This window comes from Gobio gobio (assembly GCF_949357685.1).
Source record: "Gobio gobio genome assembly, chromosome: 7".
NCBI lineage: Eukaryota > Metazoa > Chordata > Actinopteri > Cypriniformes > Gobionidae > Gobio > Gobio gobio.
Window position 1 is genome coordinate 31,269,381 of NC_137103.1, and position 21,790 is coordinate 31,291,170.

General features: G+C 36.3%; 1 protein-coding gene across 2 annotated transcripts in view; it reads right to left on the reverse strand.

Annotated features, from left to right (window-relative positions):
- Window positions 1–211: 211 nt before the first annotated feature.
- lypd6 (LY6/PLAUR domain containing 6) overlaps window positions 212–21,790 on the reverse strand; it is a 28,115-nt gene continuing 6,536 nt past the window's right edge. The window contains exons 1-5 of one of the 2 annotated variants that reach the window (XM_079821976.1): window positions 11,095–11,242; window positions 10,768–10,933; window positions 6,115–6,213; window positions 4,748–4,878; window positions 239–1,835 (exon numbers count right to left, since the gene is read on the reverse strand). In XM_079821976.1, coding sequence (XP_079678102.1) covers window positions 1,662–1,835; window positions 4,748–4,878; window positions 6,115–6,213; window positions 10,768–10,885 — 522 coding nt within the window. In that variant the 5' untranslated portion in view covers window positions 10,886–10,933; window positions 11,095–11,242 and the 3' untranslated portion in view covers window positions 239–1,661. Of the gene's footprint in view, window positions 1,836–4,747; window positions 4,879–6,114; window positions 6,214–10,767; window positions 10,934–11,094; window positions 11,243–21,790 lie in introns of those variants that run through there. The other variant, XM_079821975.1, reaches the window with a different exon arrangement.

Consider the following 21,790-nt stretch of genomic DNA (forward strand, 5'->3'; position numbering starts at 1 on the left):
GTTTAGCACTGTTAGCAGTTATACATTTCAAATGGTTGACCACAGGCATGAAATTAAAAAGGGAAAAATGTGCCAGATTTAGAAAGTTTAGCTGTGCCTCTTTTAGAGTAAAATCAACAGGGGTTGAGTGGAAAATGGAACAAACCAAAAATATATTTTCAGTGAATCGCCAAGCCCCTTTTGAAGAGAACATTCACAAACTCATTTAGTTGAATTACGATGCAACCTTAATTTTTTTAGAATATTGTTTTTAATAACAGTAAACAAAACATCAGTAAACATTCTGATCTGAATTTAATACATTACAACACAAGAGACCACAGAAGTGTTACAAATTTACTCCAAAGGCGTGATTTTAAAAACATATCCAAAATTATGTACACAAAAATATACAGGGATATTACAAGCAAGTGTAGAAAAAATATCTACATTTATAACAAGCCTTGGCACACGATGGCATGCAGAATTCACAATTTTGTAAGTATAAAAAGTTCATGCAACCTTAGTAGGCCTACAAATCTGTATTTTTGTAGTTAAAATGAGATTAAAAACCAACGAGAGGCGTATTATGTACATACACAATGTTATAAATCTGAGCTGAGGAGAGCTGATTTATATCAGCACATTCAGTTGTTTAATGCATATGACCTTCAGATAGTTTGGATGGGTCCACTCAGGTTAAAGGCGTTTTGTGCATTACTAAACTAGCACTAACTGCTCCATAATTACCTGAGTAAAGGTTTTGAGCCCTTCTGTGATCACCATGCCCTTTATATTAAGTGAACAAACTGATTTCAGTGAATGTTACAATTCTTTTCATAACGACAAAAGACAGAGAAGAAAGAGGAAATAGCTTCATTTACAGCCGGGCACATGGCCTAAACAAATCATAAAGCCTGAAAAAAATAACACTGTTGCCGCAGACTCAACACTTTTAGCTGATTGCACAGTCAGCCAGGAATCATGGTTAGGAAATATATCAGTACACAACAATGGACTGACAAATGTATATATAATAATAATAATAACAAAGCCTTTCACTCTAGGCTACATGGACGTTCAATGCTAGTCACTACGCTTTCACATGACAATCTGTACACAAGTGCTTTAGGAATACATTATGACACACATACACAGTGCAAAACTAAAACAGAATGTTCTTTTTATAGGATTGGCGAAGTTCTTTCTATGTTGCTGGATGACATGTTGAACTTGTTTCCTATAGGTTCAAGCCCTTTTCCATGATGACAAAAATACGCTAACAATGATGAAAGAGGGGTGGGTGGAAAATTCATGACCCCTAGAGTTATGCTCATATCATACCTACAGCCAACAACACACAGTTCAGCATCCTACAAAAATGGATAAAAAAATAAATATATCTATACAAACGTATATAAAACACAACTCACATTAATTCGAGACAAAGAAATGTGCAGGTTTGTGTCAGTTTTGCCATAAATATCCCCTTCCCATGTACATCATGAAACTATTAGTCCAATCAATAGAGGATATTAGTATAGGATTCATAAAAATGATTCATAGGAAAGAAAAAGTCCAACAACTAACACTTCATTTTGAGGAAGGTAAAGCCCACAGCTGACTGGCACAAGTCAATGGTTTTCTTTAAAAAGTTATTGCCATAAAGGTTCGTTCCACTCTCAGTTAATACTGTGGAGCATCAGGCCGATGAGACAGACAGAAAGCAGCAGCGTGGGACTCTGTGCTGGTTGCATGCTTTCATTAATGGGAGACGTGGTGGCAAAGATGGCATCGGTCTCGTTTTGTGGGAGGGGCATATTACATATGTTCCCCTCGCAACAGGCTGTACACTCCTGCACAGAGAAAACCAAACAATGAAGTTAGAGTTAAACAAAAAAAGAGAGATTTACACTTTCTGAAGTAAAGCAAGTGAAATGCAAGACTGCACATGCATATGTCGTGGTGCTCATGTGAACACAGCCGGCCAATCCAGAGCCGCCGTTCTGAGGTAGAACCCGGCAGCTTTGCACTGTGTTTACAACGTGAACAGCATAGGAGACTGACACAGAAGAGAACTGTTGAATAAAGTCATTGTTTTTGTTTGTTTTTTGCACATACAAAGTATTCTCGTCGCTTCATAACATTAAGGTCACATTGTAGTCACATGGACTATTTTAACCCTTAAATACATACCTCGGGTCTTTAGCGATCCGAGACGTCATTCACTACCCTCCTCCTCATTCATTTTTTAAAGTTAGACATCAACCTTCTTAGTATTCCTCAATCAATCCATTTTAAACAATATAACAAGAAAAAAAAATACAATTATAATTGAATGCCTGTTTTTCCACTCGTTTTTTGTCAAAATTGTATAGGGTCGCTAACGACCCGAGGTGTGTAAGAGTGTACGTATTTTTTTTCCTGCACAATAATAAATTAATCTATAATGACAAAATAAGTGAAATTCACCTTTATTTGTCTGATACACAATGATGAAGTGATGTTTCACTCAAAGTTACCTCAGACAGAAAACGAAACAATAATAATTATAATCTGCAAAACCTGAAATGGCTCAGCGATTTACTGCAGGGCAAGTACTGAACACATTCAAATATTACTGTCACTGTCACTTGATGATGGATCTGGTGAAGGAAGCTGTCAGTGATAAAAATATTTATTTTGAAGACGTTGAAAATGAGTTTTGAGAATCTGCGTGATATCGCGAATATGAGCCAGATGCTGAATACTGGGACATGAGCTCTGACGAGGACAGTGATGATGGTGTAAAACATCTGCTCAAACTGAACCCTTCCAAGCTCCAAAAGGTAACAAAATATGTTTTATTTTATTCTTCTGTAATTGTCACTCTAATATCAGGAGTTTTATATATTATCGCGACAGGTAGAGATCTATCCATGTTAGATATAAATCCGGGTCGCTAAAGACCCGAATATGTAAGAATGTTTGGCGAAACAGTTATGCATTTAAGGGTTAACAATGTTTTTACTACCTTTCTGGACCTTGAAAGTTGTAATAATGTTGCAGTCTCTATGTGGGGTCAGAAAGCGCTCGAATTTCATCAAAAATATCTTAATTTGTGTTCTGAAAATGAACGAAGGTAGCCTAGAAATCTAGACGCACCCTAGCAGGAAAGTCTAGCAGCTCTCTGTTGGCGTGCGAGCTGGAAAAACTAAACTCTGGTCAGGCCACTCACATCGTCTATAGAGTCGGTAGGCGGGCTTAACATAATGAAGGCAGGGTTGACGCGGTTCCGTGTGCTGACCGGATACGGCAAAAGTTTAATCTATCAACTATCTCCGCTTCACCTTCTTCGTTGCTCTGGTTGGTTGTAGTGCTATCCTATTGCGCAGAGGGAATTTGAAAGACAACCGTTCATCCCGCCCCTCGGTTTGAGCCCTGCAATGGTGTGTTCCCAGACCCAACATCTTGATGTGGGTCTGGCTTGTCAGGCTAGAACGAAGGTCTTACGAGTTTGGAATTACATGAGGGTACTAATGACAAAATTACAATTTTTGGGTGAACTAACCCTTTAAGAATTCGTTCCCACAACTTAATGTGTTGTCACAATTTAACAAATTTCAATCAAGGGGACAAATTAGTACAATGTGACCACACATTTGAACTAAAATACTCACATTAATAAATTGAAACAAATTCCTAATTTGTGGCCACGATATATATTGTTTCTTGTCTTGTGCAGAGCTGCATAATAAGCATTTCCTCTGAAATGTTGTTGACTAATACACAGATGCTACTATAAACACACATTTGTGATGGCTTCATGGCTTCTTCTGATCGGTCCCACTATTTCAAAACTGACATTGATAAACTTAACACAGAATCTTAAAAAAGAGAAAAACAACTTAAAAAGGAGAGTCGGCCCTAAAAACAATTATAGAAGATAAAATTATATGCAAGGATAAAAGCACCAATCACAGTTCAATATGCAAATAGACATAAGAAAGAAAACCAGCAAATATTATGATGATATAACTGCTTTTGGTTGCATAATGCTGAACATTCAATTGGAGAACTTAAATCAACGTTAATCTTAAAATGTTCTACAAAGTTTACAAAAATGGACTATCCAATCAATATTCAAATTTTAAAGCCAACTATCCAATCAAAATCAAGTCACGTCCTACATTATTACTTGTTTGAGTAGTATTCATGCCAACTTTAAAGTGTTTTGGGCTGAATTAACTGCCGAAGTTTAATAGCCTACTTAGGATTAGGCCAAAACGTATTTGTGTTTGTCTGAACTGTTTTTTTCTGGGTAACCTGTAAATAACCTTAACCTTAGAATGAACCTTCAACTTCTAAATTTTCCCTTTTAGTGTTGCTGTGGCATCTTTACACCGCATTTATCTCTCAATCTGGCCTCCTCACATCTGCCCCCTGCCCTCTGCATAACTCCTGTCCTGTGCTAGAGGTAAAAGGTAAGATACAAAGAGTTCAGGGAGTGACCAGGCGCACCTTTCAGCAAGGATTACTCAGAGAAGGATTACCGAGAGACGGCAGCATAACACACACCTTTATCTCATCTTCACTTGAGAGGATAAATGGATTAACTAAAGAGCAGAGTTTAGTGTTGCTGACTGAGCCATATCCTATAAGCAGCAGGACCGATCAGAAATGTTTATCATCCACTCAACATGTTTAAGATCACTTCAAGTGGAGTGTGTAAAGTGAGATGAGAGGATGAGCATGACACAAACTGGACACATAAGTTACTTGTTCTCACCCTGTTTCCTTCATGGTCCATGTCCGAGCACCCTGTTTCAAGACAGTCTTCCAGCGCCACACAACGCTTTGTCACTGACACTGTGTTTCCATCCCAGCTCATCTTATGACGTGTGTAGCAATATCTGCTCTCTAAAAGTTGCAAAGAAACTTCACTTAGTTTTCTCAAGGGCACACTGTATACATCACAAAAGACAACATTAAGATTTGACTAATGGAGTCTCCAGGGATTTTTGCACAGATATTGCAGTGCTTGCCCTCAGCCAATCTTTAATAAGGGCCCATGAAATATGAGTAACAAAATATTGCACAAGAACTACATGGAAACACACAACACAACCATATCTGAGCATTCCAGGAAATGTATACAGTACATTCCCTGCAAAACGTGATCTGCAGCAGCTTGTGCTTCCTGAAGGAATGAGTGTCTGTAAGGGGTTATACAGCTCCTGAGTCATTAACACAGTGCTGTAAATCAGACCCAACACAGCACGAGCCTCCTTATATGGGACGCTATTCATGGCAAAACCATGTTCTGAATACATATGAAACAACCCATAGGCAAAGCAGTGCCTGAAAAATACTGACCCTGCATCTTATTCAGCATTCGCTAAATGTACATAACCCTCAGGTTGCATTCCAGTCATTTTGACGTAGAAAGGATCTTCTTTTTCCCAAAAATGCTAGTTATTGTTATCGCATTGGACTGCAACTTACTGACCTTGCTAAATTTTGTTCTTTTTTGGGATTAAATTCCACTGGTGTTCCCGGTCAAAAATGTCCAACCTACAAAAAATGCTTATAAATCTCTTGTTATGGGACACATATTGGATTACATTTTTATATCAACTTGTTTCCTTTCAGTTAGGAAAGGTTTTGTATTTCCTTTAGCAACTGATTGATCGTAGGCCACTAGACCTCATTGACCTGAGCTTATGCACCTCAGTTTTTTGAGCTTGATTGAAATTTTTTCACTCATAAACTGAGGTGCATAAGCTCAGATCAATGAGGCATACGATCAATCAGCTCCAAAAAGAAATACAAAACTGTAATAAGTGACAGAACAACCCTCCGCCCCATAATGAAAGATTTACAAGCAATGTAAAAGGTCAGTCATTTTTGACCGGGAACACCAAATTTGGATTTTTAGCACAGCACAATTAATAGCATTGCGTTGTGACCATTTAAATTAAGTCATTGTCCTTCTTTTCAGCACAAACACACTTCCTTTGTATATAAATTGGATTCATTATAATTTGCACCTTGTTTTGTAGAATACTCTACTTTAATACTTTAGTTTCAATAGGCTGTACTTAAGTTTTCTAACTGCTCTGTAATAAGAGAGAGAGGTTATGGAGATGTTGGCACCTCGTGAACAGTAGTGATCTGGAGCCCAGCGATTGCACTCATAGTTGTCAGGTGCCTCTTCACAGGTAAAACATTTGAATCCTCCGGGATATGGAGTTGCTGGGGAAAGAGAGGACAAAAGAATAATAATCAATGTAAAGGGAATGATTTAGATCATCATTTAGTGATTGGAAATCTGCTGGTGAAACTGATTATTATTATGTTGAACAAAAGGGTGGGAAACATCAGATATAAATCCAATATTGATATGATATTGTAGTACATACACATATAACATCTTATCTGCCAATACAATCTTTTATTTACGCTATCGTTCAAAAGTTTGGGGTCAGCAATTTTTTAAATAATGTTTTTAAATGGGCTCATGCTCCCTAAGATTGCATTTATTCATTTTATAAATGGTTTTAAATATATTTTATTTAAAAATAAATAAATATAGGCAAATATTGTGAAAATTATTACAATTTAAAATAACTATTTTCTATTTTAATATATTTCAAAATGTTTTTGTGATAGCAAAGCTGTTTTTTCAGCATCATTTCTCCAGTCTTCAGTGTCACATGATCCTTCAGATATCATTCTAATATGCTGATTTGCTGCTTAAGAAATATTTTTTATCATTATCAATGTTGAAAACAGATGTGCTGCATTATAATTTTGCATGATATTTTTTTCAGGATTATTTGATGAATAGGAAGTTCAAAAGAACAACAATAATTTGACAGATTTTTTTGCAATAATGTAAAAAAATCTTTTTTTTTGCAATCTGCATCAAACTCACTTTGCACAGCTATATTCTGAACTTGCTATAAATAATGGTCAAATAGAAATAAATGATGGCGTCATGCTACAATGTTTTTCCTCTCAGACTAGCTCTGAATGGTGATACATTTTCTTTAAAAAAAAAAAAAAAAAAAATTAAATCTCCAAGTGATATTTTTATCTGACATTACAATTTATATACAGTGTTTATAGAAAAGATAAAATTCCAGACACTCATTGCATTTTTGAATGAATTTCACTCACAGAAATGCTGGCTACCTGTATCAATTACCTAATCAATAGAACCACTTGCCAAAAACTGAGACACAATCTATTCAAGTGCTCTTTGCTGTTAAAAGTCCTTGGGAAAACGATGTGCTTTTTCTCTTTCTGGAGCTCCTCAATCAGATTACGCAGCTCACGTAGATCATAAATAATCAGCCTCGTTTTTGTTTTAAAGTTTTAAAGAGAAAAGCCTCTTGTTGACCTTGCCCAGCAACTGTTCATGAATCTGATCAAGTGACCATTTTAAACAGGCCATTCATTCATCCAAACAGCCCAATGTGTTATTACTACTCTAAATAGCTCTGTATACAAACAGAGCTTAGTTAGAAGTTAATTTATGACCTACAGTTTTTACTGTTAACCCCACCAAATTCCTGCGAGCCTCTTTATGAGAAAGCGGTCACTAAATAATGAATACAATGATACAACCGACTGTAACCTCTCTTATATTTATAGCACAGACTTAAAGAGATGAGAGAAACATTTTAGTTAAAACAACAGCAAAATATGAACAGTCTGAGGCACATTTACGACCCTCGCTTGTCTATGTCATTATACATTTGCTTTGAGTTTTTATAATGCGCTTATTTTTGAAAGCCACCAGCAGCGTTTTATTGTACATGTAAACACACTCATTGTCAAGTATAGTGCTAACTGCTCTAAATAGGCTAAGTGTGTTTTGTTCTCTGAATGATCTCATGGGGTTGTAAATCCACACTTGCCATCTGGAGTGATGAAACAAAATCAACTTCATCATCATAGTAAATCCTCTACATCAATGTGCAACAGTTGGATTTCAGCAAGTCACAAAAACTAGGCTGGTGCACAAACTATTTTGAGATCTCATAAGAAGTGGTTTGTTTTAACCTCACACACACACTCGATTCCCGCTGGGCCATTGAGCAGATACGGATATCTCCAGCTGTACACCGGAGAGCCACAGCTAAAAGGATTATGGGAGGTCCTGCTCACTGTGATGAAAGAGTTTGGGATTTCACAGATTAATTCTCTCAACAGAACTGAAACATCTACTCTCAAATATGAATGTATAGGAAAAATAGGAATGGGAACCATGAGGAACTTAATGATTTTGGTTCCATTTCTGAATGGAAAAATATTTCGAATATTTATAAGCTGAATATACAACAATTTAAGTTAATTAATACTTTTATTCAGTAATAATGTATTAAATTGATAAAAAAGTGAGATGTTACAAAATATATATATTTCAAATAAATGCTGTCCTTTTGAACTCTCTATTCATCAAATAATCCACAAAAAAGAAGAAGAAAAAGAATCACAATTTCCACAAAAATATTAAGCAGCACAATTGTTTAAGTAAATATGTGTTTAAACTGTTTAAATAATAATAATAGATTTCTGAAGGATCATGTGACACTGAAGACTTCAATAATGGCTGAATACATTGCACTTTATAAATATATTAAAATAGAAAACATTTATTTTAAAATGCACTATAATTTTTTTTACTGTATTTTTAATTAAATAAATGCAGCCTTGGTGAGCATAAGAGACTTCTTTCTAAAAAATCTTATTATTTGAATGTTTATTAACAAACTATATTGTTAAAAATTATATAATGTAATTTTGTTTGTTGATGACATGCTGAATGCTATAAGAAAATGTTAGCAATATATTTGATGAGTGTAAAAGCCATTTCCTGATAAAGAACTTCAAGATGCATATCAAACAAGGGATAAAGAAGAAAAGGTCTCAGGCAGAAAAGGCTACACTGACCTATAACGTCATTGCCATTGCCATATGCTCTGAACAATTGATTTCACATCAGCAGGCCTAGTGGGCAATCCATGAGTTTTAGGGTGGGGGGTCTTAACACAGCTGGTATGTCAGCTGAGACGCTAAGTTTAGCTACGCATCACTGGCCTGTTGCTCAACCACTGATATAGCCTGGACGGCCAATTATTAGGACACAATATAAAAACTAGAACGCCATATATTAGAATGAATCTGCAGTCAGAGCCTGAAGCTCTAACAGCTCCATATACCAGCCCTAAAAGGGATAGCTCACCAAAAAATGAAAATCAGCCCATTATTTACTCACCCTCAAGTCATCCTAGGTGTATATGACATTCTTCTTATATTAAAAAATGTCCTGGCTCTTCCAAGCTTTATAATGGCAGCGAATGGCTGTTTCTGTTTTGAAGTCCATAAAAGTGCTCCACACGGCTCCAGGGGTTAATAAAGTATTCCGAAGCAAAGCGATGTGTTTTTGTAAGAAAAATATCCAAATTTAAAACTTTACAAACTGTAATCTCTAACTTCTGCTAACTGACTTACACACGTTCTCGAGAGACTGGCATTCCAGTGTAGGACACAGGTGTAGCGTAAGTTCCGGTGATGAACACGGAAGCGCAGAGGATAGAGCAAAACACAACTTAGTTCTTGCGAGAACTAGCATATTCTCACTGGAGCGTCCTACGTCATGCGCTGGAACCAGGGCCGGATTGAGACAAAATTTCAGGCCGGTAATTGTCACACCCATCCAGGCCATCCCATTCAAACAACAAATTTTGGAACCATGTAGAACCATATTTTTGTAAAGTCATCACATAAAAAAGGTTTAGATCCTTAGGCTGAAGCCTTGCACAATAATGACAGGTCCTCTCTTGAACTGCACCTTCACTTCCCTTTTCCTTTTCATTATCTTCATTTTCCCTGATATCTCGCTGTCTCGACTCTCTCCCGTGTGTGTGTTTACTTTTTTGCTACTTTTCTTGTACCTGTCACTTCTTCTTCAGCAGGTCTATACCGTTAGAAACAGAACTGTCTCAACGTTGATGCAAAAAAAACAACACACATAATTTGTTTGCAACAAATCAAAATTTATTTAGGTAAATTCAAAGTATCACATTAGAACAATGTGTTGTTGTTTTATCTTAGAATGTCTTAAATATTCAATATTAAACAACTGTTTCATGCAAATTATTACGAGCTGAATCGTAGCATTGCCAGTCACGACTAACCATGTTCGCGAATGCCGAATTCGGGAATGATCACTTTAGTGCATTTGGACAATTGTATATAATTAAAAAGGCAATAATATATAATTAAAATAAAAAAAAATAAAAAGAAGAAAGAGGTCAGTGGGCCAAATCAGTTGCCAGGCCACCGGGATTCCACCCGGTGCTCCCGATGGCCAGTCCGGGCCTGGCTGGAATGCCAGTCTCTCGTGAACGAGCGTACATCAGTTAGCGGAAGTTAGAGATTACAGTTTGTAAAGTTTTAAATATGGATATTTACGAGCCGTGTGGAGCACTTTTATGATGGATAGATGCAATTTGATTGACATGGCCATTCTAAAGCTTGGAAGAGCCAGGACTTTTTTTAATAACGATTGTATTCATCTGAAAGAAGAATGTCATATACACCTAGGATGACTTGAGGGTGAGTAAATCATGGGCTAATTTTCATTTTTGGGTGAACTATCCCTTTAAAGGATCTATAGAAGCTAGGACTGACAACTGATGTCTGGCCCTTTTGTTCTAGATGACTCAGGAACTCATGGATTTTATCAAAGCTTTGGCAGAATCTAAGAAGAAAGGAGACAAAAGAAGAAATACTTACTTGAGGGATGGAGAAAAACAATGTCTTTTTCTGTGAAGTCCCTTGATTGAACCGCTTTGATCCAGCCGGTGATGGCGGTCAGCATTAAGCCCCAGGCCATAATAGGCCAGGGTTCCATAGCTGGAGGAAAACTCACATGAGCAGGTACCCAGATCCAACACGGCACCTGTTAAACAAAACAACCATTTATTAAAAAACATAAAACCATCGTCACCAAAACAACTTAACTATTTGCTATTTATAATTACACTGTAACAATGACACCTTGAAATAAAGTGTAACCGAATGCTCTATTTATCAAAGAATCCTCAAGAAAAAATAAATTACGTTTAACAAGGGATTAAAGAAACATCATGCTGAAGATAGAAAGGAACTCTATAGGATTAAATCAGTTCAAAGCAGTGTTATCCCTTTCCAAAACACCGGACACAAAGAAGCATGCTTGTTATTCCAGCAAGTGCTTCATTATATCAATGACAATGTCAGCAGTCTGCCAATGTCCTGACCCTCAGCGACAGTGACCCTCTTTGCTATTTGCGTTGGTTGTTGGCAGCAGAACAAACACTCATCTATTGTTTTCAATTACTGAATGCCATGCTTACAATGAAACATCTTTGATGAACACTACAAAATGGATACTTATATATTTACAGTAAACAGGATCAAATTTAATGGAACAAAATGTGCTCAATGTGGCATTTTTTTTGATGGATTCTCTGAACAAAACAATGGCCATTGAGCGAAAAATTTATGTTTAACATTTTTCTTTATAAATTAAAAATAATTTTCACTTTTACCATGCAAATTAAAAATGAAAAAGGATAACAAAGGTTAAAAAATGATAAGGATCTGTGCTGTTTTTTTTGGTGCGATATACTTGTTCAACAAAAAATCCCCTTGAAAGACTAAAATAAGCCTGGAGAAAAGCACATGGCTTAAACACAGAGTTCTGCGGTTTACATTACTGAAATGAAAGCTGGGGCAGATTACACATTTTTCAGAAGTGCTTGACTAAACCGCTTTGTGTGCTTTCTTCAGCAAGTCAGATGGCGGGCCAGCCAGAAATCAATCCACTAATTTTGGTGAATCAATTTCTCTAACTTTGTTTACAACTCTCAGATTTAATTCCCCTCTCATAAAAGAGAGCAGATAGAGTTAAAATAACAGAGCAACCTTCAGACTACCTTCAACCTTTTACAAAAAGACTTTTTGAAATGTATACACTGTAACCCCCCCCCCCCCCCCCCCCCAAAAAAAAACCTCTTGGCAATCTAAAAATTTTTAAGTTACGAAATTTTAAGTTTAAGTAAGCAGAACTTGCAGATTCTTATTTTGTGCTCGTACATTTTAATTGCTCTGAACTTGAAATATTTGAGTAACCTAATACATACTGTACATTTAACTTAAAAATATGTGACCCTGACCACAAAACCAGTCATAAGGGTCAATAAAAAAAAAAGAGATTAATACATCATATGAAGGCTGAATAAATAAGATTTCCATTGATGTGGTTTGTTAGGATGGGATATTTGGTCGAGATACAACTATTGAAAATCTGGAATCTGAGGGTGCAAAAAAAATCTAAATATTGAGAAAATTGCCTTTAAAGCTGTCCAAATGAAGTCCTTAGCAATGCACGTTACTAATAATAATAATACATTTTTTATATATTTACGGTAGGAAATTTACAAAATATCTTCATGAAACATGATCAATCGATCATTTTGGCCCATTATTGTTGGCTATTGCCACAAATACCCGACTTATGACTGGTTTTGTGCAGGGTCACATATCATGTAATCTCACATTTTTAGTAGTGGAAACTTGTGGGACTAGCTTTAACTAGCTAATTCAATAAATGCTACCTTGCTAATTGCTTACACAATGCTTTAGTAGCATTAGCATAGCATAGCACTTTCTGAATGAGGACAGCAATATAATACATAACATATATCTGTTCTCAAACTAAGCTCATGCTCCACTCGTCATGATGGTAACAAAAAAACAACATAACAGAAACTCTTCTAAACTAGCATAACAAAACATTAAACACAACTAAATCTCCCACTTAAAGATCTCCTTGCAGAAAAAATGCTGGGAAATAGAAATCCCAACCCAGTTTTGGTTAAATTTAAGCTAGTCTAAATGAAAAGAAACAAGTTGATAAAACTCAAAACAATGAAACAATCCAGATAACTTAAAATGTCCGTTTTGAGAACTCAAAAGAAAAAGTAAGTTCTTAATACTCATAAAAGTGAATTTGTTTGAACTAATTTGTTTAATTAGAGTTTGCTCTACTCTCACCAATTCATTATTTTGAGCGCTAGGGTTTGCAGTGCATTTTTGCTGCATTTCCCCATTAAAGGTTATAAGTTTGAGTATAATTCAGTCATCAGGTATATGTCAGGGAATCAGAGTGCTTTCTTTATGAGAGATTTGCTTAATTTACAGCATATTACATCAACACAGCTCCTTTTCTAGACTTGTAATACTTTTATTATTTAATGATGGCAACAGGCATTCAGTTAAAATTTTGAGATAAGTGGTATTGTGTATTTTTTCTTATTATTATCTCTGATTCACCTCCATCAGTTCATTCACCTACCAATCTGAACCCGGAAGGCAAAAAAGTCTTCAAAATCTTCAAAGTACCACCTTTTTGTTCTTTCAGTGGTCTATTAATAAAGATTAGATCTTATTTAGCAAATAGTTCCCATTTAAACAGTAGCAATAATCCCAGCACATCTCTGTGAAAGCAGATGTGTGAGAACTAAAAAAAAAAAAAAAAATATTTGATCATTTATCAATTCAAAGACATTACAAATTGGCACAATCAGTGTTTTCATATTATTAACGTCAATCAGTGATAAGAGTCCTTAAAGTTATTCATGTCCAATAGGATTATAATGGCTTTCCCGTCTGAGGATGTAAAACAGATTTCCTCCTGTTAATGTGTTAGCCATGCTGCTCTCAGAAAAATGATTAAATAGCCCGACATCGGGCGACCCTGAGCTCCTGTTGCTGTGTAGCTCCTGACCTCTCAGACAATGTAGAGTGGCATAGCACAGCCATGTTAGAGAGTATCAGGTTTCCTCAAAGCAATCCTTTTCTTCGCTGAAGGTCTAAGGCGGTAAGGAGCACAGAAGTACATATCGGTTTCCGTTTTTAGCTCCTGACTGGCCTGACAAGCTGTTCGTTGACTGGGAATGTCAACAAACAATTTAAGTATGTTTTGACACACCTTTGATAAATGCGCTGACCACTATAATAAGTTAAGTCTGGAGGTAATGAATTGGATTTTCCCTTGGGCTTTCAGCATTATATCAGTAGGAACTTAACCCGTGTACATGTGTTTTATGTGGATGCTGAACAGATACAGAGAAAACCGGACAGATCTACAATGATACATCTTTAAATGAAACGGCCAGGTGTTAAGATGAATTAAAAGTTATATTTGTGCAACAATAGTTTCTACAAGATAAAGCATTAAAGGGATAGTTCACCCAAAAATTGAAATTCTGTCATCATTTATTTGCCCTCATGTCGTTTTTTATCCATTCTTTCTTTAGGAAAAAGTATATTGTCAAGTATATGGCCAACTCCCTCTTAAATAGTGTGATTCAGCCTAATTCTTAAACTAGATAGAGATTACTTGCAGGTGAAATGAGTTGCAAACTAATCTGAAGCTCAGATAAAATCACCTCCTGTATGAGACTGTGACATGAAGAGGGAATGAGTTAAGTAAAAAAATACATCCTACTGATAAGGAAACATGGATCCAGTTTCAACACACAGGTGTCCTCGAACCAGAGGCATCTTATTCAACTTTATCTGTTACTGGGGAGTCTAATGTCCTAGAACAAACAACTTGAGAAAATGGGTGATGAGAGATCTTAAATAATAGTGAGACATAACATAACCATATGATAATACACACTATCATATAAATGTTTGGTCTAATTCAAATAAATGCAGTTCTTTTGAATTTTCTTTAACATTGTATTTTACAGTGTCATATGTTATATGTACTTACTTACCATAGTAATAACAGTAAATTATGTGTAATTACAAGCAACTTAAACTCAAAACACTCTAATCCTACCCTAACCTAATTAATATTACTCAGTACTTAAATATATAATTACACTGTAACAATGACACCTTAAAAAAAAGTGTAACTGAATGCTCTATTTATCAAAGAATCCTCGAGAAAAAAAAAAAAGCAAATCAGGATTTACAACAAAAAATTTAAGCAGCATAACTGTTTTCAAGATTAATAATAAATGTTTTTTGAGCTCCAAATCAACTTATTGGAACGATTTCTGAAGGATCATGTGAGACTGGAGTAATGAAGCTAAAAATTCAGCTTTACCATAACAAGAATCAATTAATTTTTCAAATATATTACAATAGAAAAGAGTTATTTTAAACTTTCACATCATTGCTGTTTTACCGTATTTTTTGATGAAATCAATACAGCCTTGGTGCGCATATAAAAAAAGAAAATTTAAAAAGTATGCACTTAAAAACATACATTTGTGTGGCACTAATGCCAGCAGACCTTTTCTTTATAACTATATCAATAATTTTGTTTTAACATTCTGATTAAAATGTGTTGACGTTCTAATCAGAATAATGAAGACTGCAACTCATGCCAGTCAAACAAGTGAAATATTTAATTTAAATACTTTCCAAACAAGGCACATAATAATTACTCTGACATTCAAAGGCAACCTTCCAGACCAATCAGGAAGTGCCTCAGGTTGAACTTCGGTGCCCCATCTCCTCTAAAGCTGTGCCAGGTGCCTGCCATGAGCAATACCTGTCATCAAAGCCTACAGGCCTGCATGTCGCTCTGGAAAGTGGAAACTGCGGTTGTCGGTTTGTTTAAGCAGACTAGTCTGTTGTTTAGAGAGTGTTGAAAAGGATCACAATGCATTAAAGCATAACCGGAGAGCAAAACGGCCTTTTTGCACTTGCTTGATCTGTAGTGCTTCCATTGCGTCTCCATTGCGTCTCTGACCTTGTCTGGCTATCACCAGACCAAGCTCAATTTAACATTAAACATTGGTCTGGGGAGTCTGCTCTGTATTTTCTACCGCACAAGAGGCGTGATAAACGAGCATAAATCAAATGACTCTGTACACAATTGGATAGTCCTTCAACCAATCAGACCACAAGAGGCGTGATCAACGGGCAACGACCCATCGCTTCTCTATCCGTCATTGTGTTAAACCTGCCAATAGTGCGCCAGGTGGATAAGCCAGTCTGTGATTGGTTCCCACAAAAGTGTAACAGAAGCAGTAGAAATGAATGTACGGGTTTCCAGACTGAGTTGCAGGGCGAAATCAAATCGCCGGCAGATCAGGCTGGGTTTACCCAGTCTATCTCTGACACTCTTAATGCAAAAGATTTGAGGCATGTTAAGGAGGAATGAGTATGTGCCCATATAAAACCATTGGTACATATTAACATCTTTTATGCTCTTTTAATAAGATTAAACATCAAATTAGGCATATGCATTATGTATGATATTAACACATCACAACTGTATTTAATCATTTACCAGGCAAGCGCTTTATTAAAGGTCCTGTTCTTCGTGATCCCATTTTTCAAACTTTAGTTAGTGTGTAATGTTGCTGTTAGAGCATAAATAATACCTGTAAAATTATAAAGCTCAAAGTTCAATGCCAAGCGAGATATTTTATTTAACAGAAGTTCCCTTTCAAAGCCTACAGCGAACGGCCGGTTTGGACTACATCCTGGTACTTCCTGCTTTAATTACGTCAGTAGAACAGTTTGTCGACTAACCTCCGCCCACAAGAATACGCGAAAAAGGGGGCGTGGTCTTGTTGCTCCCTCGTGGAGAAGAGGAAGTGTTGCGTTCGGTTCGGTTCGGTTGCGTTTGTCGCCATGTCGTTCAGACGCTGTTATTTTCATCCCGGAGTCAAATCACCTTTGTTTGGCCTTCAGGGGCTGTAGTTTGAGCGCGTTCATCTCCCCGTTATGGTAAGAGGCGTGACCTTCCCGGGCAACGTGCCCTAAGCTGCTGTCGAATCACAACACGGGAACCGTTGGCACAATCAGAACACGTTAGGTATTTCTGAAGGAGGGACTTCATAGAACGAGGAAATTCTCAGGCCGTTTTGAGGACAGTGAAAACAGCAGTATACAGATAAGTAAATTGTGTGAAAAATACTGTGTTTTTTTACACATGAAACATGAACACATGTTATATTGCACACTGTAAACACAATCAAAGCTTCAAAAAAACACGAAAAACGGGACCTTTAAATTAACAATAGAAGCAATCGAACCAACATCAGGGCAAAAATATGTGAGTACTGTGACAAGTCCCAGTTAGTTAAGCACAGTATGTATGTAGCAAGTTCTTTTTTTAAATTTAAATAAATAAACAAAAAATACATAGAAATGGCTAAAGACTAGAATTTAGGCAGGTCATTTCACCAGCAGGGAACAGTTTAAATTCAATTTCAGTCGCATTAAGTATTAACTTTGTCTCAGATGTTTCTGCTAAAAAAATTATAAATAAAAACAAATAATACAGTTGTTGCCATTCACTAATTCAATCAATTCAATTTCATTCAAAAATGTATCATTTTTTTATTTTCAAATTCACCAAGACCTCATTTATTTGATAAAAATACCGTAAAAACTTAAGCAAAGCTGAATTTTCATCAGTGTCACATGATCCTTCAGAAATCATTGTAATATGCTGATTTGCTGCTCAAGAAACATTTCTTATTATCATCAATGTTGAAAACAGTTGTGCTGCTTATCATTTTTGTGGAAATGTATATACTTTTTTGTTTTCCTTAATGAAAGTTCAAAAGAACAGCATTTTGAAACAAAAATGATTTGTAAAATTATAAATATACTCTCATTTTGGATAATTTTAATGCATTCTAGCTGAATAAAATTATACATTTCTTTAAAAAAAAAAATCTCACTGACCCCAAACTTTAGCACAGTAATGTATACAAGTATAGAGCAATAAAATAATTAGTCATTTGACTACATTTAGAAGAAGTATTAGTCATTTGGCTGCACATGTTACGCAGCTTTTAAAACAAAAAAGTGCTGATTTGAGTTTTTAGCACCTGTGATACACCATGTAAGAATGACTGCGGGAGCTCTGAAAGCCTGACTTCCTCTCTCTATGGTGTGATCCAGTCACATTCATGTCATCTCATTACTTCAGGTCACTGGCTGACTCAGACCCAGCTGGGTGGAGGAAAGAGGCAGCAGGGAGAGGATTGAGGCTCCCAGCAGGTCAAGGGCCCTGGAGTTCCTGCCTGAGCCACTGCCAGGTGAGTAAGACTAACTCAGGTCAGAAACACGATATTCTGGGTTGTGAATCGGCCTGTGAATGGCCGTCGCTCCCATTAATGGAGGGAAAGAAATGCAAATCCTCTCCTGTGACTTCCAAAACTTGTTAGACCAGTATTCGCACAGGTTTGTGAAGTGAATGGAGAAGAGTGGCAAGGAAGCCACAAGCTGCAAGTTGTGGCTCTTTTCCAGTCTGTCACAAACACCTGAATGTCAGCATGTCGTCTAGAAGTAAAACATTATACTAGAAACTGCACAATGCAAGAGGTTAATATTACTTAGGACAATAGCACAATCCTCTTCTATTCCATGAATAGAAAATAAACAAAAATATTGCATAACACCTTCAAAACTGTACAGCAAAATTCCTTGGAAAGCCTCGGTACAGCAAGAATGGGCAATAACCTCAAAATCTCTCATCTGAGAGAGCACAGAGCCTTGTTGTCAAAGGTCAAATGGCATCAAGCAATGCCTCTGCTTACCTATAATGCACCCGGTCAAAACCAAAGGAGTCACGTTGGATCAGAATCACAGACCAGCTAATTGAAATCCTGCATGCACCCACACACACTAATCCAGCGATGTTCGTTTGAAGTGGTCCGATTCAGCTGCATAATTTTTAATCCCCTCTTCAGACTCTTGACACATTCAAAGGTCCTAGGAATCAGTCATGTAGCTCAGAATAACACAATGAAAAACAAACTTCAAATGCCTCAGATAATGCAGAAAAGATTCTCCGCCTTAAAATATCTCAATGTTAATGATACAATGAATGTGCCATACGGGAAAATACTCATTCATAAAACGACTTAAATACACCTCGTTTATGACAAACATGTTTTTAATATTTGAATTAAAATATACTTTAATATTTTTTGGGTGGTGGGCATAGAGTCAAAATATCAGGGTATTACAACTGTCCTGATGTAGCAATCGAGGGGGAAAAGCCTCATTGAATAAAAATTCTTGAAAAATAAAATAAAGTATTAGTTTGATATCATTTATTATTACTATTATTATTATTTCTTAGAAAAATATTTTAACAAAATTGCCTCACTGCTTATTAATATTTAAAAGACTGTTTGTGATGGTGGTATGTGATACAACCCGCACAAAGAAACATGCTGAAAATAATAGAGAGGGATAATTTTTTTGCATACATTTTTGCACTAATTGCCCAAATAACACCAAACAGGTTTTGAATGAGATCAGGAGTAAATAATAGAATTTATGTGATGTTTTCTCCACAAGTTATTCATTCATCCATCTGTTTTTCTCCTGTAGAATTGGGTTTAACTGATTTAGCTAGATCATAATGACCTCTGCCTCTCTTCTATCCTTCTTTTTTGGTGACCCCGCTTCTTGAAACGGAGGAAAGACAAGCTCTATTGTATCTGTTCCCACAAAATGTCTTGGCGTGTGGGGTGGGTCAAACCGAGGAGGGATGAAATATCTTTGTGGCAGCTGTAGAACACTAAGTGGGTGGGGCATTGGGTAAGTTTGATTCCCTTGAACTTTGGGCCAGCAGAACCATAACAGGATAAGGCGGCAAAGGGGGCTAATTAGGAATGTTCATGAAAGGATTTGCTCCCTCTTTTGTCTTTGAGGATCAGATGGCAAAACCTCACATTCTCCCAAAAAGACATTTACACTCCATGATCACGAACAGAGTGTGACTGAGTTTAATCAGATGGGGGAAAACACACCCCTCGCTCTCTGAACTATGAGGCTTTTGTTCATATTTACATGTAAACATCTGCAGTTCAGACATTGTGGGTATATTTGAGGATCACCTGACACAGGAGGAGCTTGTGATTCAGTCAACATACCATGTCAAAGAACATCATTCTTAACATAAATTGCCTAAACATAAGAGCACTATATGTCTGTTAAAGGTCTGAATGTGAGAATGAGATGACAGAAAGGTGGCTGAGCATAAATAAATAAATCTTGTCTTCAAGATATGCCAATGTTTTTGCAAACCAACCTATGGAAACATGCAGCTGTGAAGAAAAAAACTTTCCAGAGACGAGACCGAAAAAAACATTCCAGTGAAAATCCTCAGCAATTAGGCACGGGGATTTAAAGCAATGAACGTGGGACAACAAGGAAAGGCAATAAGGACATTTGCGTCAATCTTAGTCTCCCACGGACCACCCAAATGTGGAATCTATTTCACCTCAATTTTCAGAACGTTATTCAGTGATATCAAAGAATTAATAAACAGCATATACAAATCAATATTTTTTTACTGTCCTGTCAAAAAGCAAGCAGGTTAAAAGCGCAGGATGTACAAGGTGAATTATCCTGAAGAATCCATTCAAGCATTCTCGTGGAATGAAAAAACTTCAAAGGAAATGAAAATCCTCTGGAGGCACTCTGAAGTACTGTATCTGCTGCTGATGCTGAGGAGGGAGACACGTACCGCACTAGACAACATCAAGATTGACTGCACACATATGGGGTTCAAAGCAGAATGGCAAAAAGAGCAGCACAGGCATGTGGATTTTATGCCTTTTTTTACCACTATAACAGATGCACGTCCTGATTTCGCAGAGTTAGACGCGTTCCTGGGTGAAAATATTTTGTTCCTGTCCGAAAATTTAATTCTAACCATATCCCTACTCCTAAACCTAACCCTACCCATAAGTTATCCCTAAAATCAGAGGGAAATCACAGGTGAATAACACTGATGCAGAAGCACCTAAACTTGTCCCTCAAATCTGTTTGGTTGATTGGAATGTTGTTCCAGGATAAATAAAGATGTTGGTTGCACTTGGTGAAATCAGGTTCTGCATAACAGATAGAGAGGAGACTTGTAACATTGTACATTTGTTCAAATCACAAACAAGCAGGGGTGTAACGACACCCTTATGTCACGATTTGATGCACTCACTACTCAATACTGAACTCACAATACAATATTATTGCGATACTCCAAGACATATGGTCAAAGGGTCAAATGTACTGTTGATTAAAATGCTAAATTGGGTATTACATTGGGGGTGGATATGAATAGGCTTGGATTTGGAGCTGGTACCCAATGCACAGGACAATGGTGACACCAGAATAAAAATATTCATGATTCTGAAAATACTGAATTATTTTAGACGAATATGCTTGCACTCTGTCACTGATTTAATAAAAATAATGTAGGCTACTTATTACTGGTAGACATTTGGCATTATCAGGACCCACAAATATTCCTCCATTGCATTATTATACATTAGCTATATTTAACATTATATAGTAGTTTAATGTAGTTTTTTCTCACAGTAATTTTTATTTCAGGTGAACTATACACAATATAGATTGTGACTATCCACGATACATTTTGTTGCATTTTTGTATTGCGATATATTGTTACACCATACAGTACAGGGTTCCCTAAGAAAAAGAACAGCAATCACTTTGTGAGGAAGTACAATTTTTTCCCCCTAAATCTAAAATCATGCATTTGTATTGGAACAATTTATGAGTTGTTTTTCGAAAATCTTTAAAATCTGAAAAATATGTTAAAACTTCATAAGAATTAATCATAAAACAGTTTAAACTCACATTTTTCCTCAATGTTTGTTTCTTCAAAGTTTTTTTCACCAATGCTGCATTTATTTGATAAAAAAAACTGACTGTTTTCTATTTTTATGTATTTAAAAAATGTATTTATTCCTGT